Source organism: Protopterus annectens, chromosome 10.part0, assembly GCF_019279795.1.
Source record: "Protopterus annectens isolate FY-2018-M chromosome 10.part0, PAN1.0, whole genome shotgun sequence".
Lineage (NCBI taxonomy): Eukaryota > Metazoa > Chordata > Ceratodontiformes > Protopteridae > Protopterus > Protopterus annectens.
This window is the reverse complement of record NC_056744.1, coordinates 1,604,855,114-1,604,881,836: the sequence shown is the minus strand read 5'-3', so window position 1 is coordinate 1,604,881,836 and position 26,723 is coordinate 1,604,855,114. Positions and strand designations below refer to the sequence as shown.

Sequence of the window (26,723 nt, the reverse complement as noted above, 5' to 3'; positions counted from 1 at the left end):
GTAGCAGAGCCACAGCTGTTCAATGCGGAAGAGCGGAACGGTTGCTTCGCTTGTCTTAAATGTGGAGCGTTCCGCACAATCCACAGCACTTGGATGCTCAGAGCTTTGGTATATTTGTATGCACCAGGCAGAATGTCGGTAACATACCAGGATGCAAAGGGCTTTATACAATGAGAGCTGAACTAACAGGAAAATAGAAACTCAGTTTATGGGCTGCTGAAACTGATGACAAATCAGACCCAAGAGAAAGAAGAGAATCAGCATTTGCCATTTCAGAGCTTAGGGGGCAGGCGGTGCAATTCGCTCTCACATATTGCAGGAAGAGTGTCACATGGCAGAGAAACAGTTATCGGTTTGTCTGTCCTTGTAAACAACAAAACACTAACAGAACCAGGAAACTGCAGACATGTATTACCTCATTTCTGGGCAAGATAAAGGCAACACTATTATATGCAAGATTAATATTCATCCTGTAATAGAATGCCTTGGGGAATAAACACCTGCATAGTTTTACCAAAGGCAATTCATGGCAAATTGACCTGAAAAATCTATTTCTATGACCAACTAAAACTAGAAACAGACAAATGTTCCTCAGCCTGTGAGCTGTACCTGGATTTCAGTAGTCTTCAAACCTGTATGTTTGATTGTTAGAGAAGGCAAAGAAGTGGAGTCTGGTTGAAGGGCTGGAGTGGCACAGAGGGTAATGGGAAAGAAGAAACTGTGAAATTAGTGAGGTGACCATTCATTCTTGAAACTGATGTTCTCCGCACTTGTGTCAGATGTAAGCAGTGACCATTAGACTACAAATCAGTCTGCTTGCAGATGACACAATAAATACTCATACCCTGACAGGGTAAACAAACATAATTAATCATTAAACAAAGATGCAAAGAGACTTGAAAGTGGTATGGATACTGTAATTCAACACCAACCAGTGCAGTATATTGCACTCTGTTAAAGCAAAAGAGTCCAGTATAACTCAAGATGCAAGAACTGGAAAGAGTTATGTAGAAAAGAAGCTTTGATATTACCCCTAAGCCATAAACAAACCATACTGTATGATGCCAGCAGGAAAGAGACTATGGAGCATACCCAGAGGAAATGAGTCAGAAAATGCAGAAGTCATGTTCCTGCTATACACGACCCTGGTCTGACCACACCTCCATTACTGCAGACTTCTACTGACCATACAATGTCAGGGATACAACAGTGCTACAGACAGGACAGGGGAGGGTACAAGAGGCTGACCAAGCTACAGAAGCTTCAAGTGTGCCCACTACAGCATAGAAGGAAGAGGGGAAACATGACAGAAAAACACAAAATCACAGTTTACAGGAAAGAAGATGGGAATTAGTAAGGTGTAAATATTCAAGTGCAGGGTAGTGTCATGGCTGACTACAAAAAGAGCGTCTTTTTTTATTAAATAATGAGAATGTGAAATTAACCTTAAAAAAGAACCTGGTGTGCGTGTACGGGTGTGCGTGCGGGTGCGCGTGCGTGTGCGGGTGCGCGCGCGTGGTTGTGCGTGCGTGTGCATATGCGTGTGGGGTGCGTGCGTGTGTGTGTGGAGGTCATACCACAGATCTTTAAAACTGAATAAGGTGGACCAAGACTTAATTATTCATTGCCACGTTTGAATCACTGTTACTAAGTAGCTTGTTCCCCAGTCTATATATTCAAAGTGCAGAAAGTTCCGTCATCTCTCTCTCTCTCTCAATACCGATAACATTTTTGCCATTTTTTTACCTGAGAACTCCTTTTCCTTAGTACTCTACTACTACATTCCAGTTAGGTTCAGGTTAAGGCTCCCCGTGGCCATCAGGTAAAAAAAAAGGATTATGTTTCCTATTTGCTGTTAACATTCTATTCCACTAGAAGATGGATACGACAACTAAATGCATAGCAAACTGGGTGAGCATTTAGCTAAAAAGAGAGAGCCAAAAGTAGAAGAAATTTTGTATGTAAAGTGCAATATACAAATGCAAGCAATAAGAACTCATGACATACTCGTCTTTTTTTCTGATGTGCTGTTTTATCAGGACAGGCAACGGTAGCCACCCAGCGGTGTGATCATGACACTAGATCATTGTCATAGCTAATGTGACACTCTGACTCTATGTGGAAAACCAGAAAAAAGAGGTTGTGGATGGATGGATGGATCTGGCTGAAGTTTTTCTAGAAGGACTTGTAACAGTCTTATACCTTCTTCCCATAACTCTGTTACAGCTGAATCTATGATACCCCCACCTAGATCAGGTCAAATCGAAACCAGTAAGACACACAAATTGCAGCCAGGAGGAAAGGTGCTTTTTATGATATAGTGGGGAGTTCCATGGGTGTAAATGAACAGACAGTTTTGCTTTCATTTGTTAAATCATGTCTGTCTTTATGGCAGACTTTTTAATGTAGGAGGATGTGACCAAATAAAGACATCAGCATGTGACACATCCCTGGCCACAAATCATGAGCACTTTGTCTAGATTTTGATTGTGGCCTCTGCCTCGAGTCACCCCACATCTAATTCCACTGCAGCCCATCTCAAGGCGCTAAGAGAAGATCTTAATACAGTTACTCTTTCTGTACATTGACAATGATAATTTTACTTACGCTGCCAACAGAAATAGGACTAATGTGCTCACAGTCCAGTCCAGTCTGTATATTTGATAACTGTTTTCCAGACTAATAACAGCAAAGAATGTATCACTTTACCCACCCTTCCCTTTTCCAAAGTATAGTAAAACATTTGTTAGCAGTTCCACAACCTGTAGAAAATTCTTATCATCTATATAAATATCATTATAAAACAAAACCGAACAGTAAACCATGGCCAAACATAATAAAGCGCAATATGCTAGAAGATATTTTATGGTACCAATGTCAGGTAGATGGCAACATAATCATAGGTAGTTTTATGCATATGGTTATTGAGTAACCTAGCTCAGTTTTCCCAAAGCACTGTCTTTCTAAGTGACTTGCTCAACATCATACAGTAGGCAAATGGTGGCTAAAGAAATCAAACCCTGTACCATAGGAAGCTGTTCATAAGCTCACGGCCTTAATCCTGTGTGCTATTTGCTAGACATCAGTGCAAAAATGACACAGAGTTACCACACTTCTTCACAATGCCTCACACACAAGATAAACTGCAGATGGGATTACTCTGTTGCAGACAGGGTTTGTGATGGATACTGCAAGCTATCTGTTAATACTGCAGGCAGTGAGCAGTTGTGTTTAAAAGGCCACCTATCCTTAGATTTACAAACAGTGTAATATTGTTGCCTACTACTCTGACAGGCTAGATATCACCATTATATTCTTTTTTTCAGTTGGTGCGTGGTGATACAAAATTAAAAAAAGAGTGATTACCTACCCCATCCATGAAGTGCAGCACAATGTCACTTTGCAGTTCCATAGCACTTAAGTCAGTTCTTCATATCTTTATGGTACTTGCTGTCCTAACTCCTGTCCTTGCTACCCCTGTAAACTTTCACTGAAAGAAAAGCTACATGCACAAGTGATAATCCGCACCCTGTTGTGTCTTAGTAACCACAGTACAACATCAAGCATCAGAGAAGGTGCAAGGTCACACAACCTGGATCTATAGGTTCATAGGTATGTACTAGGCTATTGGCCCTAGGGCCTATATAAGCCTAGCCAAAAAGGTACCCTGGCTTTCTCCACCCAAGAAAATTATTTTCCTGTGCCCCTGTCGAGCAGAGTTACAGAGTTGATCCCCGTGTTGAATTTCCTATTTCCCATCCAATCATCAAGATTTTTCTTGAAGAGTGCTAATGAGGAGCTTTGTTTGATATAGACAGGTGGTTTGTCCAGAGTATGGGAAGTCTCTTGGACAGGAATCTACCCATCCAGCACGTTCTGTTTATTGTGGTGACAAGGTTTAGGTCCCTAGAGTGTGTCGCTCGGAGGAAGTGGGATTTCTTTAAGTGGAGCATGTCCAACAGCTCTGGGTTTGACACAGCTTTGTATGTTAGGCAGAGATTGCCTCTGAGTAGGCGATATGCAATGGAATAAAGCTGGAGTTTTTTGAGACGGTCTGCGTAGGGCATCTGTTTGAGGCCAGTAATCCTCTTTGTGAGGTATTTCTGCAGCCTTTCCAGTTGTTGTAGATGTCTTGTGAGGTATATACCAAAAGAGGCGTTGTACTCTATAATGGGTCTAATGAGTGATGAGTAGAGGGGAACAATTACCTCTTTTTTCCTGCATGAGAAATCTTTTGTGATGAGGTGTGCCACGTAGAAGGATTTCCTGACTACTGTGGCAATGTGATTATCAAAGGAGAGACTACTGTCCACCTGTGTCCCACGGTCTCTTATCACACTTTTGGTGTTAAGTAGACTACCACCTATGTGGTAGCTCATGGGTACAAAGTTTTTAACAAAGGGGATGACAATGCACTTTTTAGCATTGAGCTTGGGGCCATGACTTTGACACCAGGCATCTGTCTCAGTGAGGCCCTTTTGTAGGATGTGCACATTGTTAGGAGTTTCAATTATGGCTCCTAGTTTGCAGTAATCTGCGAACTTCATTAGCCAAAGACCCTCTGTGTTAGCCTGTACTTCAGAAAAGTAGATACCAAACAGGAGAGGACCCAGGACTGAACCCTGTGGTACTCCACTTGTCACTGGTCTGAAGTCAGATTTGGAGTCTGCTACTTTCACAGTGTGGGTTCTGTCAGTGAGCCAGTTGGCAACCCATCTTGTGACATAGGGATTTATACCTAATTTAGTGAGTTTATCTATAATTCCAGAGTGGGAGATGGTGTCAAAAGCCTTGGTGAGATCTAGATAGGCTATGTGAACCACCTTAGCCTCGTCTACGGCTTTGGTGACTGCTTCAAAAGAAGTCTATCAGGTTTAGGAGACATGATCTGCCTTTTACAAACCTGAACTGGGTGGGGTCCAGAATTTGGAGATTACCAATGTCTTTGTTTATAAGTTCCATGATGATACATTCCATGGCCTTGGAGACCAGGCTCATTAGGCTAACGGAGCGGTAGTTCCTGGGGTCCATGGTGGCTCCCCCTTTGTGGAGTGGGATAACTGTCACTGTTCACCATTCAGTGGGCACAAAGCCTGAGGTGAGGCTATGACTGAACATGGTGGTTAGGTGGGGTGCCACTTCCTTCTGTAGTTCATGTAGAACGCAGCCTGGGATGTTGGCAGGTCCCATGGATGCAATGTTCTTGGCTTTGGAGAGTGTCTTTTTTACCTGTGCAGCCGTGATTACAGGAACTTTGCATTCTTCCGGTATAGAGATGGGCCCTTTAGGGGGTGAGAGGGGGGTAAAGTTAGCACTGAACCTATCTGCCAGGATGTCAGCAATATCAGTTAGTTCTGTACATTTAGTGCTATTGTGGTGTAACTCAGAGCAGATCTGAGTGTTGCCATTGAGATTCTTGACATAGCTATAGAATGCTTTGTGGTTGTCTTTAGAATCAGTGGTGATTTTGTTTTCGTAACTAGCTTTAGAGGATTTTGTGAGGGATCTCAGCTTCTTACTGAGGCTGACCAGGGTGTTCCTCCAATCATGAGATTTTACTCTTTTTTTGCAGCAGTTTCTTTCTTCTGTTGTAGAGTTTGTTTATGGCAGGGGATGACAAGATTGGCTTCCTTTTTTGGAGGATAGCATCTTGGTTCTGTTATGGATAGCATGATCCATGCACTCTTGTAAGTGCTTACAAAGTGCATTTGTGTAGGATTCAGCAGTTATACCTCTATTGTCCGTCTGCATGGGTGTTGTGAAGTTTGCCACTTCTGTCTTAAGAAGCATGAAGTTGGCTTTGGAGAAACTTTTTATGGTGGCTTCCCTAATGGGGGGGTGTGGATGTCTAGGGTGATTAGCTTGTGGTCAGATCTGACCAACAAGGAATTGACCTTTGGTGTGGAACACTGGTCACCCATGTTGGTAATGTCCAGGTTTAGGATATTGCTGCCCCTGGTGGGGGGTGTGGATAAGTTGATCCAAGGCATTGGAATTTATGAATTATAGAAAACGTTGCGCAAAAGAGTTGGTACATGAGTAGTTTTCCCAATTAATGGTGGGGTAGGTGAAATTGCCCATTATTAGGGTGTTGGATTGTACCCTAATATTTTCCAGTGTATCAAGAAATGAGGAGTGGGAATCCTGGGGCATGGTGGGGGATCTATAGCAAGTTACAATTTAGATTGCGGTCTTGCCCAGAGTTAGTTGCACTTGGATAATCTCGGATGCATTATGCTGAGCAACTAGTCTGGAGGGTGGATATCCTTAATGAATATGGACAGGCCTCTGCCTTTAGTGTTTCAGTCAAGGTTAGGTGGCCGAAAGATGTGGTATGAATTATAGCCTGATAATGCAGGGGTGCTCTCTGGAGTCTTGAACCAGGTCTCTGTCACTGCACAGATGTTGATGTTCTCCATTTTAAGAAGTGCCTCGAGTGAATGCATTTCGAGGTTCAGACTTCTAGCATTGAGTAGCATTACCCTCAGATTTTGCTTGCTTGTACCTGTTACATTGGTGAATTTGTCATTTGACCCTTGCCTACAAAAGGCACTATAGGGGTGGCAAGAGCCTTAGCCAGTATCCGGAATCCCAAGGGCGACAGGTGCAGGCCATCTCTGGCAAAGCATCATGGTCTGTCTGTAGCATTACCTCATGCTGCATATGGTGTGACACCATGCCAGGTTACATCACCTGCTCCTGTTTAGTAACCCTAGAACCACATCAAGCACCAGGGAAGGTGCAAGGCCAGAACACCTGGATCTACGTACCACTACATCAGGCTGCATATGGTGTGATACCATGCCAGGTTACATCACCTACTCATGGTTCGTAACCTGAGAACCACATCAAGCACCAGGGGAGGTACAAGGCCAGAACACCTGGATCTACGTACCACTATCTCAGGCTGCATATGGTGTGATACCATGCCAGGTTACATCACCTACTCATGGTTAGTAACCCGAAAACCACATTAAGCACCAGGGAAGGTGCAAGGCCAGAACACTTGGATCTATGTACCACTACCTCAGGCTGCATATGGTGTGGCACCATGCCAGGTTACATCGGCTGCTCCTGCTTAGTAACCCCAGTGCCATATCAAGCACCAGAGAAGGTGCAAGGCCAGACCACCTGGATCTATGTGCCACTACATCAGCCTGCATATGGTGTGACACCATGCCAGGTTACATCACCTACACCTGCACAGGTAACAAATACACCAGGATATTCTACAAAAATCCCCCTTCCCTCCCCAAATCTGTCATCATATATCCATCCTGTGGATACAACAGGAGAAACAGTGAGGAAAAAAAGGCAAAAAAGGCTTCAAAGAAACCGCATTTAAAATTTGTTAGAAGTTTATTCTCAACTCTATATTTAAATACTGAAGTCCTTATACATTTAAAGTGCTTTGTTAAACAGTATAATAAAAGCTGAGTTGAATTGAATGTCTGCCACTCCTGCTTGCAGACATAATGACAGGAAGGAAAGAAGGAAGGAAGGAAGGAAAATCTGTAGCTAAATTGCCCCATATGGGAAGTAACAGGAGGTGGAAGGCAAAATGGCAAAATTTCATTACTCACATTTCAAAGTAGCCAGGAGTGGAGGAGGGAAAGGAAGTGAGAAGGTTATCAGATGATCATAATGCTTCATTGGCTGGGCTACAGCCAATCACATTGCAGATCAGTCTATATGCTTCCTGTTATCTGTACGAAAAATGCAATTCACTGACGGAGAAAAGTAAATATGAACAAATATGTTTCAGGACTAGTGAAAGGAAATTTCTTTCATAGAACACAAATCATTTAATTACAGTAACTGATGAACAGACACACACAACACACAAGTGCACATATGTGTTGACATCTCTTTTGCTCACACAGGCACATTCATATACACTATACAGACAATATGCACAACAATTTGCTTGACTTATGAATTCTCTATCTGAAGAGCAGCCTGTTTAATTCTATACCACTCTGGTAGCAGCATCCACAGATGCTGCCAGAGTCATTTTATATTTCCTGTACCCTCCCATCTGAGGAATCTATGCCTGTTCTGTTGTCAACACGGTTCCTCTGACTAATAGCCGACTAAGAGACATTGAACGCTGTCAGACATTATCACATTACCAGCAGTATATGTACTTACTTCTGTACTAATTTCATGACCAGCTTGTTCCTCATCAGTCCAGGTGGTGGATCATATGTCCTGTTGGGAAAAAAAACATATGCATAACTGGGCTAAAAGCTGTGCTTCGGAGATGCAGTAAAATAATAATCAATTAATAAATCAATAAATAAAAGTGCTACACACTTTGAGTGTAGAAAGAAACAAGAATAAGTTTCAGAAATTCACCCTCCAACTCCAACAAAAAATGTTAGAATGACAAGATATGGGGTATACTTAATCTGTCACTACAAAACTTATCTGAATCATGTGTTATAGTGCTCTATGCTTTTTGCAATAAAAATTCATTTTTGATGTTTTTCTGTAATTTTTAATCAAGCTGTCTGTTAATCTTATCTTCTTCCAGTGATGGTCCATAAACCTTATTACTGGGAAGGTTATAAACTTGTCACTTATGCAGGTCTATGAGAGTGGTCTGTGACTTACCTTACCAGTCTATGTGGTGTCACCTTTGCTTATGGTCCAGGTAGGGTCTCCCTTGGCAAACAAGTCTGGGGTAAGAGCGGATCAAAAAATGTTAAACAAAAGTGACCCCAAGTATAATCCTAATTAAAAGTGAAAGGATCCTGCAGGACTAAAGCTTTATGAACCCCCCACTCCCACCCATATTACGTGGTACCATCTTCTGGGATCACCAGCTACAAGGTCAGGGGTGGAGGATCAAGTGTGCTGATAGATGGATGGAAGAAAGGCCTAAGCCAGCAAGGACTGATTCATGCAGCATTGACTCTGGCAGTGGAAACTGTCTTTAAGTAGGTGTAATATCATCTTACTGGCAGATCTTTTGGCTTTTTCCGGTTAGGGGTCTGAAAAATTATATAGTGCTGCTTACTGCTTACTGTGATGGATTTGAAGTCTTCTTAAGACACTCAGTCTTGCTGGCTGGATTCTGCTAAAATTCAAAGTCTGGTTATATTTGCATTCACAGTCTGTTGCATACAGAAACTTGCAGAATATACACTGATGAGAGAATATACTTTGCAGCATCAACTTTAGAGCAGTAACAAATAACTTTTTATAATAAACCAAACGGACTAACTTTGCAGCTTAAAGCACTGTTCCAACTTTACTTCTCATATAGTACAGATGATGTGAGAGATATAACATTTACCTCAGGACAAATGAGTCCCTACCATACCTCTAACATAACTGGATTCATACAGCTCTTTATATACAATTTTAGTCATGCATAAACATATACATTTCCTCTTGATATTCTATTTTGGAGAATTGCTCATCCTATAGAAACAATACTAATTGTTGCAGATGGTGATGCAAACTGCTGACTTGATAATATTATTTTTAAGCTTCCTTGTTTAACAATGTCTTGTAAGAGACCAGTTTTTCTGACAGTGTGAACATCCTGTATTCTATTTGGATCTTTGTATAAGAACATCTGTTCTTTTGCCAATGCTGATAAACATGTCCTGTTTTCCATGCAGAAAAACATATTTTTGAGGAAACACATTGTCACAGTGTCATTGCCCATTCTTTAAAAGCAGATTTTGCATTTTTACTCTTGCATACATCCTGTTTTTAAGTCTGTAAGGGAAAAATGTCCATTCAGCAGGTTCCTTATTTTCCAAACCATGGTCATTTAGTATGAATGCTGATCACATATTACTAAACTCTGTTTCTGCATTTAAGCAAGCTTTTTCTTTCAGCATATTTACAACAGAATTAATTTTAGCCTTAAATTCATAATATCTAACAGGGCCGCCACGGCAGAACTCCGGTCCATTAATGATTGGCAGTGAATTTTTACAGTGTCGAGTTGCCAGCCTGGTGCCCAACCTTCAAGGAAGGCTCACCCACACATGCACACAGAGATAAGGAGTACAATCTAGTGCCCAAATCACAAAAGTTCCAGGCAGACAAAGCCAGATTCACCTTTATATGTAGTGTGGCTTTTGAAACAGGTCTTCAAGTGGTAGGAGGTGTTTCATCCACTGTGAGTTTCCTACCCACAGAAGGCTGTTGCCTTTGGACAGGTGTTGGGATATTCATAAGTCTCCCGCTGAGGACCATGCATTATTATTTTTTTAATAACAAAACAGTTGCCTCAGTGTAGCTGCTATTTATAGATGACAACTCTGAAATTTGTTTGTGCTTATACACCAGACAGTAATATACTCAACTCTCTTGGAAACATTGAGTGAGGTGCTTGAGAAAGTACCACTTACTAACTCCATAACCTAACTTAAAGACAAAGATACCTGGAGGGGTGTGAGTGAGAGGAAATAACTCCTGGATCTGAGCACAAGTGATGCATTTCTAATTGACTGTTATTCAAGTCCTGCATGCTCTGCAACATGTCCATAACAGTTTACCTAAACATAAGGAGGTTTGTAAGGGCATCTGGGCCAATCAACTATGCAGTCATTTCAACAGACCTGAGGCCATATGTTCTGGACATTCAGTTAAAAAGAACAACACAGTTTTCAACTGATTACCACTTGGTGAATATCTTTAGCAATGTCTAATGGAGATTCCTTTGTGTGATCTGAGTTCAATTTCTCCATCCCCAAAGCTGAGGTAATAGAGTCCAAATGGACAATGTTCAAAAATCTCAATAACAAGGACGGGAACAAGGAGTTTCGGCCACTGGGTGGATGATATCTGTCACAGTGGCAGTAACCATATGACCAAGCATTGTGCATAAGAAGTATAAGATTTTAAAAAGTGGTCTTCAAGTTAATGTTCATATGGGCTGTCCTTTTTCACACTACAGATGCTAGGCAGTCAAAAAGGCTACAGCAGCATTGGTTACAGAAGTGAAAACTTGGGCATAGGAGGAGCTCAGACAGGCCTTGTAGAAAGACTACTGGCTGGCCTCAGGTATGTTCTGGCAAAATATTCAGTGCCTCAGGAGGGCAGTGTGCGGTCTTACTGAGATTGTGCTAAACAGGTATGGACAGCTGACCACTGTTGGAGAGGTTGACACTGAAGAACTCCTTAACCATGCAGGTACAAATTCTTATCAGTGGGCTGGGATTCATTACTACAGCTGAAGTTACAGTGCTTAAAGGCCGCTACAGTGGTAAGGGTGAAGGTATGGACGTGTTCCTACTAGAGATGATGAAGAGCACTATACTGTAGAGGAATCACATCTCTCAGCTTACATAGAAAACTGATAGGTAAACCTTAGATGCTAGAATAGCAATACTGGCATTTCCTAGATAATGGAACAATGGATCACCTCTTTACCTTATTGCAGTTTCAGGAAGGTTCATGGCAGTTTGCTAGTCAGTATACATTCATTTTGCTGACTTGAAGAAGGGTTATGACTGACTCTCCTTGCCTGTACTGGGGGGGGGGGGGTGGAGTTCCACAGGATTATAGGGTAACACCATTTACTAGGCCACAGCTGCATGGTATCCAGTCCCTTTATCAATGCATTCAAAGTTGTGCCCATAATCATGACATTAATCCAGCTTAATTTCAGATGGATTCCAGGGTCTGCTACGGGTAAGTCCTGACACCATTGTTGGTGATAATTTTCATGGAGAGACTATAAAGACACAGATGAGGTTAGGAAGGAGTATGGTTTGAGGACCTAGAGGTGGCATCTCAGTTGTCTGCAGAAGATATTGTCCTTTTAATCTCAATGGAATTGCAGTGAACCAGATTATAAAAGGAAACAAATCATCAATGTACAGCACTAACTTTAGCAATAATTTTAAAGATGTATTTTTGCAGGGTGAAACCCCCTCAAGCTCTTAGAAACACCCCTGCAAGCCAGATCTGAGATCATACAATCTTATAGCTAAATGAAAAGTTCCTTATTTACACAGCTCTGTAGTTTCTCTCTCAAAACCGACTTTTTTTCAATTAAAACGAGAATTAATTCCCATTATAATGCTAGTCACTGCGATCAAACCCCATTTCACCATGACCACCAATATTGCATGTGAGTAGCTCACCTGTGAGGGTGAAGTAGCTGAGATGAGAATTAATACCTATAACTCTAAGGTAATGGTGAATATTTCTCGTCAGGTAGATGATGAACTTCCTTTCACAGACAGGTTTATGTACCCTGGGGTCCTGTTAAAGATAGCAGTGTGGAGCAGAAGATTGACAGGTGACTCTTGGCAGCAGATACCATCCCACAGGTACTGAGTTGATCTGAGAATGTGAAGAAGAATATTGAGTGCTTGGACAACACTCTCTGTTTACTGACCTATCTAAAATCCACAGCCTCCTAATGTTCAAGATCTCTGGACAGTGATCATATTAATAAGATGCCAGTTACAAGTGGAGGAAGTAATGTCCCTTAGCAGAATTGTTGAGCTTACCCTTCCTGAAAGACTGAGGTGCTTCATGACCTGTTAAGCCTCAAAGCAGCGTCTCTGCTCCTTCTTGTCAAATGGACCCAGGTGAGATGGTTCCAGCCTGTTATAATTATGCCCCCTGGATGGCTCCTGTTAGAACTGTTCTGGTCATGCTCCACTGGGAGGAAGACCCAGGGCAGATGCATGACACCTTGGTAGAATTATATCCATTAAATGGCCGGAATGCTTAAGGATTACTGAGGATATGCTGCAGCCAGTGGCTGACAGAGGCAGGTAGGGGAAATTTCTACTTGTTTTTAATCACTGCACCATTTTGTTAAAAGTTGTTCACTTTGCTCAGGTTTGCACAGCACTAAAGTATGTTACATTAAGTACAGAGGTGCTGCGGTGAACACACTAGGTTATGACTGAAAAAAAGTCTTAGTGTTCCAGTTCTCTTGTGTGTAAAATAAAAATAAATAAAGCTTTGTGCATGGGGAGTGTGGTGTGTTTGACTTTCACTACACTGTTGGCATATTTTTTTCAAGTAATTTCTTCAACACTTTAGATGAAAAAAAACATTAAATTAAGCAGATTTGATGCAGAATGAGAAAGAAGAGTTTGGTTTGCCTTGTTTGGTCTGGTGTCACCACAGCCCTGATTAGGAGAACTGGAAGGAAGGGAATGTGCAGGTATAACAGTTGGGCTGCAGAATGTAACAGCTTAATAGTGTGTGTCGTGTAAGGTGATCACATAACCACTAACTATTATAGACTGCAGTGGTGTAAGTACAAGCTACAGGGGCTTTTGAAATCTGATGCATCACTGAGAAGTGTAGGTCTGTGCAACACATAGCAGAGGTCATACAGAATGAAATGATGCATCAGCTGACTGTGGCATGAGTAATGCGATAGGTCACTAGCTTACAGTGGGGACATGGAATCTAATGGTGTAACAGCTGACTGCAGACCTGAGGAATGTGACAGTTTCAAAACACCGTAGGCATATGTAATGATGTAGCATAAATAACAGGCTAAACTACTGGAATATGACAGTGCAAAGTTCTGTGTATTCATGAATGTGATGGGATTAAAGTGGAGTGTAAGAACCGAATGACTGCGGGCTCATGAAAACCAATGTTGTAACAGCAGTGCAGACTACATGATATGAATGAACAACAGCTAAGAAGGCCATAGCTTCCAGCAACTAAATATGTTTCTCCTGAAGCTGGCAACCAAAAAGAAAGCAATAACAGATGTCAGTGATGTCATTCATTCATTATACATTTTACAGAGCTGTTATCTTTATTCAATAGGGGTAGTAATGGAAAATACAAAGGCCTACAGGCCCTGTTTGGAGAATGAACTCCCCCTGCAAAACTTCAGTACCCCACATCTTCTTATAGATGACACCTAAAGATCTCACAGTTTTGGTACATTAACTTGAGATCCAATATAGCAACAGAAAAATCTAGTGGGAGCTACCCCCCCCCCACAAACACACACATACACACACACACACACACACACACACACACACACACACACACACACACACACACACACACACACACACACACACAGTCATGCAGGATACTTAATATAAGCAATTCTAAGGCTGCACAAACTCACAGTAGCTGATAAATGTTTTGAATAAATTAAATATCTCTGAACAGGTTGCCAAAGAACCCTCTAGTTACTAGTCTAAAGTCCTTTCCCACACCTGGGGTGCCAGAAAGTCACACCCCCATGCATATATATTGTCATGCTGCTCAGAGATGCTCCCTTTTCTCCAGTGGTTCACTCTTAGGCAGTACCACCTACCTGTGACTTGTAGCATTATGTCACATTCCCATTGAACACTCAGGAGCACAACATGTCAGGTTTTTACAGATGTTGTGGGTGCTGTCACACTGGCATTGTGACAATGAAGAGTGCCACTGTTATGCTGAGATGCATAAGGATCTGGGTACCTCCAGTGCAAAGAAAGTAGCAGAGGTGTTGACATCTCTTTAACCATTCACACATGAAGTGTAGTTAATGGAAGGTCTGTCTTGATCATAAATTTCCCCAAGCATTTACTCTGCAGACCTTCAGTCCTGCCTGTTACCTATCCTACCACTTCTTGACTATCTTTCCGGAAGTAAATCCCATCACCAATGAGTCTAACACTCTCTTAGTGAAGACATTTCTCTGTTTCTCAGACAAAGGTCATGTCACTACAATCTATAAATTATATCCCCCCTTAAGCACCATCAAGCATGCCTTCCTCAGGATTCCAGGAAGCAGATTGTTCCTCTTCTGTCCTTTCTATCCTCAGACTCTGTATGTATTATTCATGGAATTCGGTCTCCCCTCACTCTGCATGTCCTATGGATACTTGTCTTTGAACCCTTGATAATCCTAATAATCTTTTCACACGTACAACCCAAGTATCACTAGAGCCCATTCCTTGAATGATATACAAAAACTTCATCTTTGCCATTCCCATTGTCTTCCTGACCTCAGTAGTAGACTCCTTTGCTCTTGCGTCTTTCAGCACCCAAAGGCCTTGCTCTTCTTCTGTTTTAACTAAACTAGCCATCCCAAATACTAACTTGATTTGTATTCGATTTACATGGTGCACAACATTGCAGTCTTCATCATCAAACTCAAGATTTATTTCCCCAGCAGCACATTATGCTGACTTGATTTTAACTTACTGACTCACAATATCCGATGTTAAACCCTGAGGAAATGTATTGATTTATGTGGAGTACGTGGTGTTATACACTATGGGTTCTTTCAGTTGCTTTTTAAGTATAGTGTTTCCAGAAAAACTTTTTTAATGTACTTCCACTATACAAGATCAAAACTTGATTGGCCATGTGAACGGACATAACCATTCAACAGAAGAGAAAGATATTCATTTCACTAACACAAATCAATAGTTTTTTTTTTGGATGTCCCTCGTGCATCCAACATTCCTTAAACTTATATATACCAGTTTAAAGTTGCACAGCAGTGGGGAAAAAAGAAACTCCTTAAATCACTGCTGAATGATCTCAATCACAGTTTTTGCTCTAAGTGGAGTGGGCAAGTGATTTCCAAGAAAATATTGATGTGGAAAAACATACTGACACCCTATCTAGTAACATTTTTGCCAAATTATTTATGTTTTATGTAAAACGTTCTTAATTAAAACAATTTTCAACAATTCAACAAATGTCAGACAACATCAAATTAACAACTATAGTCAATACTACATATTGATAAATTCAAGTAAAAAAATATTTACACTACAATGATAACATTCCTTTTTCCTGAAAGCTACTTACATATCCTAAAACCAATTATTATCTATATTATAACTTATTAAAATAAACACAAATTCCAATACATAGCCTTGCTTTATTTTTTCTACGGTAAAGATATCAGACATTTATTTTCTAACTGGGCAGTATGGTTATAATTTACTTAGATTTTTTACTTGTAATTCATGTTTATTGGACATCATACAGTGATTAAGTTAATCTTATTAGAACACAGACATACACAGCACTGTAATTTACACTAAGGTTCCAGCTTTCATCTTTATGGAGCGAAAACTGTTCTGCTCACAATTTACCATTTTTCAGATTAAGTTTAAATGTGATTACTGTACATTAGCATATTTTACAACTTTAATTACTACCAGAGCATTAACCTTATTTTACTCCCTAAATCCCTCCTTGAATTTTATCAGAATGTTTCTTACTGAATTAAGGACAACAGAAAAAGTCTCTAGTCTTCAGGGTTTCTTGCAAACTGCCTATATTTTTAATATAGATCTTATCTCTTAATCAGCTTAAAAATGTTATATTATTTTGATGTTTATCTTGTTTTCCTAGATTGGCCTACTTGACAGAATCCACTTGCACAGTGACGCAAGATAAATTGCTCCTATGAGATGCAATTATACAGTAGCAAATATAGATGAGTTACATTAAGTTTGTTGCTAAACTGAAAGCGTGTTTTACGGTTACATCCGTGTTTGTAGATATTTGAAAGCACGAAAAAGGTGAATTCTACTGTAATTTCAGCATAAAATAAAGAAAGTGAATGAATTTTGTTGCTGATGATGGTGACTAGACTGCGTATTCACCTACACAACAGTGTAAGCTAAAAAGGTGTAGAAGATGAAGAAAAGACTGAAGCAGACAGATCCCAGGATAATGCCCCGTGCATTCCTGACTAAGCATCCTGCATACGTTTTAATATACCTGTGGACTTATCTATTACTATTACCTCACAATTGTGCCATCTGCAGACAGGCTCACTGCATTACACAGATTATGGATGTATTAGGTATGAGGTGGTACATTACACAGATTATGAAAGTATTAGGTATGAAGTGATACATTTCACAGATTATAGATGTATTAGGTATGAGGTGGTACATTACACAGATTATGGATGTATTAGGTATGAGGTGGTACATTAAACAGATTAGGGATGTATTAGGTATGAGGTGGTACATTACACAGATTAGGGATGTATTAGGTATGAGGTGGTACATTAAAGAGATTATGGATGTATTAGGTATGAGGTGGTACATTACACAGATTATGGATGTATTAGGTATGAAGTGGTACATTACACAGATTATGGATGTATTAGGTATGAGGTGGTACATTACACAGATTATGAAAGTATTAGGTATGAAGTGATACATTTCACAGATTATAGATGTATTAGGTATGAGGTGGTACATTACACAGATTAGGGATGTATTAGGTATGAGGTGGTACATTACACAGATTATGGATGTATTAGGTATGAGGTGGTACATTACACAGATTATGGATGTATTAGGTATGAGGTGGTACATTACACAGATTAGGGATGTATTAGGTATGAGGTGGTACATTACACAGATTATGGATGTATTAGGTATGAGGTGGTACATTACACAGATTAGGGATGTATTAGGTATGAGGTGGTACATTACACAGATTATGGATGTATTAGGTATGAGGTGGTACATTACACAGATTAGGGATGTATTAGGTATGAGGTGGTACATTACACAGATTAGGGATGTATTAGGTATGAAGTGGTACATTACACAGATTATGGATGTATTAGGTATAAGGTGGTACATTACACAGATTAGGGATGTATTAGGTATGAGGTGGTACATTACACAGATTAGGGATGTATTAGGTATGAAGTGGTACATTACACAGATTATGGATGTATTAGGTATGAGGTGGTACATTACACAGATTATGGATGTATTAGGTATGAGGTGGTACATTACACAGATTATGGATGTATTAGGTATGAGGTGGTACATTACACAGATTAGGGATGTATTAGGTATGAGGTGGTACATTACACAGATTATGGATGTATTAGGTATGAGGTGGTACATTACACAGATTAGGGATGTATTAGGTATGAGGTGGTACATTACACAGATTATGGATGTATTAGGTATGAGGTGGTACATTACATAGATTAGGGATGTATTAGGTATGAGGTGGTACATTACACAGATTATGGATGTATTAGGTATGAGGTGGTACATTACACAGATTAGGGATGTATTAGGTATGAGGTGGTACATTACACAGATTATGGATGTATTAGGTATGAGGTGGTACATTACACAGATTATGGATGTATTAGGTATGAGGTGGTACATTACACAGATTAGGGATGTATTAGGTATGAGGTGGTACATTAAAGAGATTATGGATGTATTAGGTATGAGGTGGTACATTACACAGATTATGGATGTATTAGGTATGAGGTGGCACATTACACAGATTATGGATGTATTAGGTATAAGGTGGTACATTACACAGATTATGGATGTATTAGGTTTGAGGTGGCACATTACACAGATTATGGGTGTATTAGGTATGAGGTGGTACATTAAAGAGATTATGGATGTATTAGGTATGAGGTGGTACATTACACAGATTATGGATGTATTAGGTATGAGGTGGTACATTACACAGATTAGGGATGTATTAGGTATGAGGTGGTACATTACACAGATTAGGGATGTATTAGGTATGAGGTGGCACATTACACAGATTATGGATGTATTAGGTATGAGGTGGCACATTACACAGATTATGGATGTATTAGGTATGAGGTGGTACATTACACAGATTAGGGATGTATTAGGTATGAGGTGGCACATTACACAGATTATGGATGTATTAGGTATGAGGTGGTACATTACACAGATTAGGGATGTATTAGGTATGAGGTGGTACATTACACAGATTATGGATGTATTAGGTATGAGGTGGTACATTACACAGATTAGGGATGTATTAGGTATGAGGTGGTACATTACACAGATTATGGATGTATTAGGTATGAGGTGGTACATTACACAGATTAGGGATGTATTAGGTATGAGGTGGTACATTACACAGATTAGGGATGTATTAGGTATGAAGTGGTACATTACACAGATTATGGATGTATTAGGTATAAGGTGGTACATTACACAGATTAGGGATGTATTAGGTATGAGGTGGTACATTACACAGATTAGGGATGTATTAGGTATGAAGTGGTACATTACACAGATTATGGATGTATTAGGTATGAGGTGGTACATTACACAGATTATGGATGTATTAGGTATGAGGTGGTACATTACACAGATTAGGGATGTATTAGGTATGAGGTGGTACATTACACAGATTATGGATGTATTAGGTATGAGGTGGTACATTACACAGATTAGGGATGTATTAGGTATGAGGTGGTACATTACACAGATTATGGATGTATTAGGTATGAGGTGGTACATTACACAGATTATGGATGTATTAGGTATGAGGTGGTACATTACATAGATTAGGGATGTATTAGGTATGAGGTGGTACATTACACAGATTATGGATGTATTAGGTATGAGGTGGTACATTACACAGATTAGGGATGTATTAGGTATGAGGTGGTACATTACACAGATTATGGATGTATTAGGTATGAGGTGGTACATTACACAGATTATGGATGTATTAGGTATGAGGTGGTACATTACACAGATTAGGGATGTATTAGGTATGAGGTGGTACATTAAAGAGATTATGGATGTATTAGGTATGAGGTGGTACATTAAAGAGATTATGGATGTATTAGGTATGAGGTGGTACATTACACAGATTATGGATGTATTAGGTATGAGGTGGCACATTACACAGATTATGGATGTATTAGGTATAAGGTGGTACATTACACAGATTATGGATGTATTAGGTTTGAGGTGGCACATTACACAGATTATGGGTGTATTAGGTATGAGGTGGTACATTAAAGAGATTATGGATGTATTAGGTATGAGGTGGTACATTACACAGATTATGGATGTATTAGGTATGAGGTGGTACATTACACAGATTAGGGATGTATTAGGTATGAGGTGGTACATTACACAGATTAGGGATGTATTAGGTATGAGGTGGCACATTACACAGATTATGGATGTATTAGGTATGAGGTGGCACATTACACAGATTATGGATGTATTAGGTATGAGGTGGTACATTACACAGATTAGGGATGTATTAGGTATGAGGTGGCACATTACACAGATTATGGATGTATTAGGTATGAGGTGGTACATTACACAGATTAGGGATGTATTAGGTATGAGGTGGCACATTACACAGATTATGGATGTATTAGGTATGAGGTGGTACATTACACAGATTAGGGATGTATTAGGTATGAGGTGGTACATTACACAGATTATGGATGTATTAGGTTTGAGGTGGCACATTACACAGATTATGGGTGTATTAGGTATGAGGTGGTACATTACACAGATTATGGATGTATTAGGTATGAGGTGGTACATTACACAGATTAGGGATGTATTAGGTATGAGGTGGTACATTACACAGATTAGGGATGTATTAGGTATGAGGTGGTACATTACACAGATTATGGATGTATTAGGTATGAGGTGGTACATTACACAGATTAGGGATGTATTAGGTATGAGGTGGTACATTACACAGATTAGGGATGTATTAGGTATGAGGTGGTACATTACACAGATTAGGGATGTATTAGGTATGAGGTGGTACATTACACAGATTATGGATGTATTAGGTATGAGGTGGTACATTACACAGATTATGGATGTATTAGGTATGAGGTGGTACATTACACAGATTATGGATGTATTAGGTATGAGGTGGTACATTACACAGATTATGGATGTATTAGGTATGAGGTGGTACATTACACAGATTAGGGATGTATTAGGTATGAGGTGGTACATTACACAGATTAGGGATGTATTAGGTATGAGGTGGTACATTACACAGATTATGGATGTATTAGGTTTGAGGTGGTACATTACACAGATTAGGGATGTATTAGGTATGAGGTGGTACATTATAGAGATTATGGATGTATTAGGTATGAGGTGGTATGGATATTTCCTAGTTCATCTCTTAACTTCATTGCCTTCTGCATGGAATTGGAATGCTCCTTCTGTCTTCACATGAGGTTTTGAAGAGCCTTCAAGTTCCTCTCACATTCCAAAGACATTCTGAAAGGTTGACTGGCAATACTACATTGACCCTCAGCGTAAATTTGTGTGAGCTGCCATTTGATCCAGGCTTTGTTTCTGCCTTATGCTTATGGCTTACTAGGACAGGCTCCAGCCCTCATGACCAAGAAATAGATTAAATGGGTACAGAAAATGGGTGAATGGATAAATGTCTGAAACATGGTGCAATCCAGTACTTACATTTGCTGTATCCTAATTAGCAAACACCTCTGCAGAGAACACTGCCTGCCTCCAGCTAATACTCTGTATTACCTTCCACTCAGCTAGCTTTCTACTTCTCTGAAAGTTTCAGTGTAACATATCCACTCACATACATACACACTCAAGCATGCACACATGTACGCACACATGCACAGTGTGTTTTGTTAGCTTTTTGTATAAGACAGTGTCAAATGGGTTTGCTGAGGTTCTGATAGATAGCAGCAACCAAAAGAAGATTCTCTCTCCCTCTCTTCATCTTTACCATGAGTTCATCACTATGATGGAATGATACATCATAAACGAGATTCCTAATGAGTACTGTATCCACATTGGAGAAGCAGTTTGCAAAAAAAAAAAAAATATGGCCAGAGCATTTGCAATTTATGATGCAACACTAATATATAATACAGAGCAAACACTGTAAGCATTATAAAGGCATTGTTTGGTATCATTTTCACATCCAGCTATGCTGGCCATCAAGCTCTTAAAACAGTGAGCAACTTTAATAAAGAAAATGCAATGAAAAAAAAAGAAGTACTTCCTTTTAAATACAAGTATTTTACAACCATTTCTCATACTCTGTATCTTCCAGTCAGCCAGATGGACAATCATCCAGACAGCCATGGAGGTGTGTTGTGACCCCTTAGGCATACTGGTAATGAAGGTGTTTGTATTAGAGCCTGACTTCACCCCTGTTGGCTGACTTGAGCACATACATCACCACATGGTGTTTTATGCCTTCCCCTTGCTTGTGCATACTTACAACACATAAGGACCACCATCAGTGAATTGGCTCAGCAAGCCAGCATCCCCAGTCCTGACCATGATATTGATCATCCAACCAGAACCACAGCTCTCTCCCCCAGTAGGTGAGTCAGCATTGGCAGTTCACTCCCACCCTCCCCTGCCTGGCTCTTCTAGCACCCAAGCCATTAGTTGAACTCAGGTCATCTGGGTGATAGTCAGGGTTTTACTCTTCTTTGCCATAAAACGGTGGGACATAAAAGCAGTTTTCACCATATAAAACCTGAAAGAAAGGAAATGTCCGGTGAGGAGATTTGCAAGCGAGAAGGAATATGAACAAGAAACTGATATTTGAAAATAAACATGTCATACTTTTCAAACATTTGTCAGCTGTTCTTAAACCTTGTAAAACCTGCTGCATGAAAACAAAAATATGCAATTTAATCTGCAATATTTGTATCTCAGCGGCATGAAAAGATGTGTAAACTTGTGACCCTTTTCTGTTAAATGTATATAAAGTTTGTAACTGAAGTTGTAACTTGTTTCTGATGGGAATTGTAGCAACCATAAACAGGATGTGAAAATGTAATTATTCAGTCCTGTCAAGGGCTTTAAAAGAGAAAATAGGCAGTTCTTTTAATGAGACACATAGCCAAGACCAGGAAAACAGACATATTAGTATGTAAATATGATATTGCTAAGTTGTCTCTGTGATCTGTGAAAAGACAGAAAATATAGTGTGGAGACAGAAAAAGAGGAATCAAGAAGACAGCACTACCCAGGAGCCTCTGAAGTGCATGCATGTGAGATTTGTTCTCAGCAGTTTTGTTTCTGGATGGAAATTCAATCAGTTTAACTTAAGGTTCAGTAATTCTTTCAGTTCAGAATAACTAGAAAAAGTATAGATGCAGACAGACGTTTTTCTTTCTTGAAATGTATTTGCTCAAAAGATTACTTCCTGTTTTTTTTCTGCAATTTCAACCAGACCACTCCTGCTACACATTATCATTTGTGTTTGCAATTCTTTGGAATATTAACAAGGGTGAAACATTAACTGTGAGTCCCTCCAACCTGATAATATGAGGTGGTGGCAGTTTACAACCTTGGAGCAGAACAGAAGGCTATAGTCCTGGAGAATATTACCAGTCTTTCCTCAACATTTTGTGTGTGTGTAAATATAATAATTTTTAAAAGAACAGTGAATGTTTGCATGTGAATAATGGAAACCACTGAAGCTCAGGCTGAGTGTAGACAAAGAGTTCTGGGGAGCTAAGCCAAGGACTACTCAGAGGGTTTCTAAGTGTATAACCTATTCTTGGGTATGGGCAGTGTAGTCCCATACCCAGAGTAGCAGTACATATTTCTTGCATGCTACAGCCAAGCTGCACTTAATGAATTGCTTAGAAATTCATATTTGTGTATTTTGTATATCAGTGGTGTGACTTGAGACCATAACCCTGGTGACTACAAAGTTTAAGATGTGAGATTTAAAGATTAATTTAATGGTATCCAGTACAGCAGATCCAAGCACTGTAACCCATGTCCACCATTTTTTTTCAGATGTCTCAGCAGGTACAAATAAGGTAGAAGGGAAATCCTTCGTTTAACAAAAGAATAAAATGATGAGAGATCATAGCCTTGACATGTAAAGGGTCTATCTTGCTGAGGGAACTCAGAAGAAATGTGAGAAATACTTTAAGAAACTGTGGTGGGTAGATGGAATGAAATGCATACTTAATGGAAGATAAAGAAGCGGGAATAGTAAAATAATTTTAAAATACAAGATACAGGCACAAAGGAGTGTTATGAAACAAGGTATTCCACTGGCAATAAAGGTGCAAGGAGCAGAGATAATGGAGAGAATCACTGAGTCCGAATAATGGCTTGTGAACAGATTATCTGCTTCTATACAGCAGATGTGACTTTACTGCAGAAATGTAAGACGTTTTCCACAGTAATACTGTACAGAGGGGAGGTAGAATCTCAGCCCAGGCCAAATCATAGCTTACACAAAAATAACACAAGTGATAAATGTCAACTATATAATTTAGTAGTGTGTGTGTGTGTGTGTGTGTGTGTGTGTGTGTGTGTGTGTGTGTGTGTGTGTGTGTGTGTGTGTGTGTGTGTGAGTGAATGTGTGTGTGTGTGTGTGTGTGTGTGTGTGTGTGTGTGTGTGTGTGTGTGTGTGTGTGTGTGTGCGTGTGTGTGTGTGTGTGTGTGTGTGTGTGTGTGTGTGTGTGTGTGTGTGTGTGTGTGTGTGTGTGCATGTGCGTGTGTGTGTGTGTAAAACACAGTTTGTGTCTTCATTATAACACAGGGTTCTCATTTAGTTCTTTACCACTGGAGTATACAGGAGAGATTTCTAGCAGGTTAGAAACCTGACAACCCCTACAGGCATGCCATCCTCAATACAAATGCATTGCAGTTAATTTCACTGTAGAGATTTCTGATTTAACAGGCAGCTTCTTTTTTAATAAGGTGAAAAATAGGGTTGTTAGCACTCTGCTGTTGCCATGCAACCTATTTTTAAATTCAGTTCACTGCCACAACATTTCTGACACACCTGGCCATGTCCCGTGGTAGTCAGTTTGTCAATAAAGCATAATACAGCAACAAAGTACATTTGTTTGTGCATTCTTAGCATAATAGTGAATGTATGAAGAATGAGACCATTGCTACAGTTCTCATTATGACTGGGTGTTAGTAGAAGGCAGATGTAACCCCACAGCAAAACCTTCTTCTACAAGTCAGTCATCTCTAGAAGCACAATAACATAGCCCTCTAACTGTTGTTAAAAAACTTATCTGCAAAGGAACTTTTCTATACACGCTACTCCTTTTATTTCTTTTTTTTTCATAAGGAAGTAGAAAACAGAAACAGTATCCCAACAAATGCTCCTTGCAAACATATCTCTCAACTGTACAGATTTTCACAGAATGTCCATTTTTGCTTCATATTTTTGGTCTGTTTCTTGCAAAATTGTGGTTTTCTGGCAAATCATCAGCAAGTCATTGAGGAATGGATTCAGAAAATGACAGATATTTCAGTTGCAGACTTCATACCTTCAGAAAATGTATGTCATTGCAAAAATCTGTTATTCTATCAACTTTCTAAGTTTGTCAGAGAAATATTTAAAAAAAGTGTCCCTCTTGTTTAATCTTTGCCTTCCCATTATTTCTGGTTTTGTCCAGATTTCTCACTCTAAGAGGTTGAGAGGTATGCTTGCAAGGGTTGAGAGAGCCCTGGAATCCTAAACTAACACATGTAGTGACACAAAAGGAATGGACTACTTCTATAAAATTACTAAAGCACTATTGTATGTCTTCAACTACAAAGACAAGAAGCAAGATAGAGAAACATACCAGCACACTGTGATTCAGTCTTTGTAATACAACAAGCACATAATCCAAAAGGCCTACAGTAATAGAGAACTATGTGCAAAGGGTCTATAACATATGAGCGAATTGCACAAATTGCGAACGCTCATAATATCGAATGTACCGGACCTCGAAGTGCTTTTTCTGAGCTCACGGTACAGTGAAGAATGGGATATTTGCCCTTTCTTCACTGTAGTGCGATCTCAGGGTTGGAATATATATTTAGCGTGGGGTGTGGGGGGCTGTAGGAAGTTTGAGGTCCGGTACATTCGATATTATGAGCGTTCTCAATTTGTGCGATTCGCTCATATGATATAGACCCTGTGCAAAGACTACCAGAACCACAACATGTGCAGGACTGAGGGATTCATAGGTTCATAGGTTCATACTAGGCTATCTGCCCTAGGGCATTTATAAGCCTAGCCAGAGTGTGTTTGGCTTTCGCCACCCATTTTAAATTAATTTTGCTATGCCTTTTTTTGAGGTTAGTATACTGTGCCTCTGTCTAACAGTGACACAGAAGTGATAGCCGAGGTAAACCTACGATCTCCCATCCACTCATCAAGATTCCTCTTGAAGAGAGTCAATGTGGGACTCTGCCTAACCTGGACTGGGATTTTATTCCAGAGTGAAGGGAGCCTCTGGGTTATGAATCTGTCCCTCCAGCATGTCCTATTTATTTCAGTGCTGAGGTTCAAGTCTCGAGCACGTGGCTCGATGGGATTTGGATTTTCTGAGGTGCAGCATGTCCATTAATTCGGGTTGGACATCGCTCTATACGCCAGGCACAGATCGCCTCTGAGCAGGTGGTATGCCACTGAGTAGAGCTGGAGTTTCTTTAACCGGGCAGCATATGGCATCTGTTTGAGCCCTTTGATCCTCTTGGTGAGGTACTTTTGGGGTCTTTCCTGTTGCTGCAGGTGTCTGGTAAGGTACATCCCAAAGGGGCATTGTACTCAATTATGGGCCTGATGAGGGATGAGTAAAGAGGTACGATGACCTGCCCTGATCTAGATGTGAATCCCTTCATGATTAGGTGGGCTATATAAAATGTTTTTCTAACCACTTTGGCCATGTGGTTGTCAAATGAGAGATTGCTATCAACTTGGGTCCCCAGGTCCCTAATGACTTCTTCTGTACTTAATGGATTACCACCTATGTGGTAATTTGTGGGCACTTTGTTTTTGCCAAAGGGGATGACTATACACTTTTTGGCGTTTAGCTTGAGGCCATGACTCTGGCACCAGTTGTCTGTTTCTATGAGGCCCTTTTGGAGGATGCTTGTGTCGGCTGGAGTGTTGATTATGGTGCCCAGTTTGCAGTCATCTGCGAACTTGGTCAGCCACAGTCCTTCCGTGTTGGCCTG

General features: G+C 40.1%; 1 protein-coding gene across 1 annotated transcript in view; it reads right to left on the bottom strand.

The window, feature by feature from the left end:
• GDPD3 (glycerophosphodiester phosphodiesterase domain containing 3) overlaps window positions 1-26,723 on the bottom strand; it is a 318,837-nt gene that overhangs the window by 45,245 nt on the left and 246,869 nt on the right. Inside the window, exon 8 of the mRNA XM_044086278.1 lies at window positions 8,152-8,211. Within this exon, the coding sequence (XP_043942213.1) occupies window positions 8,152-8,211 (60 nt within the window). The remainder of the gene's footprint in view (window positions 1-8,151; window positions 8,212-26,723) is intronic.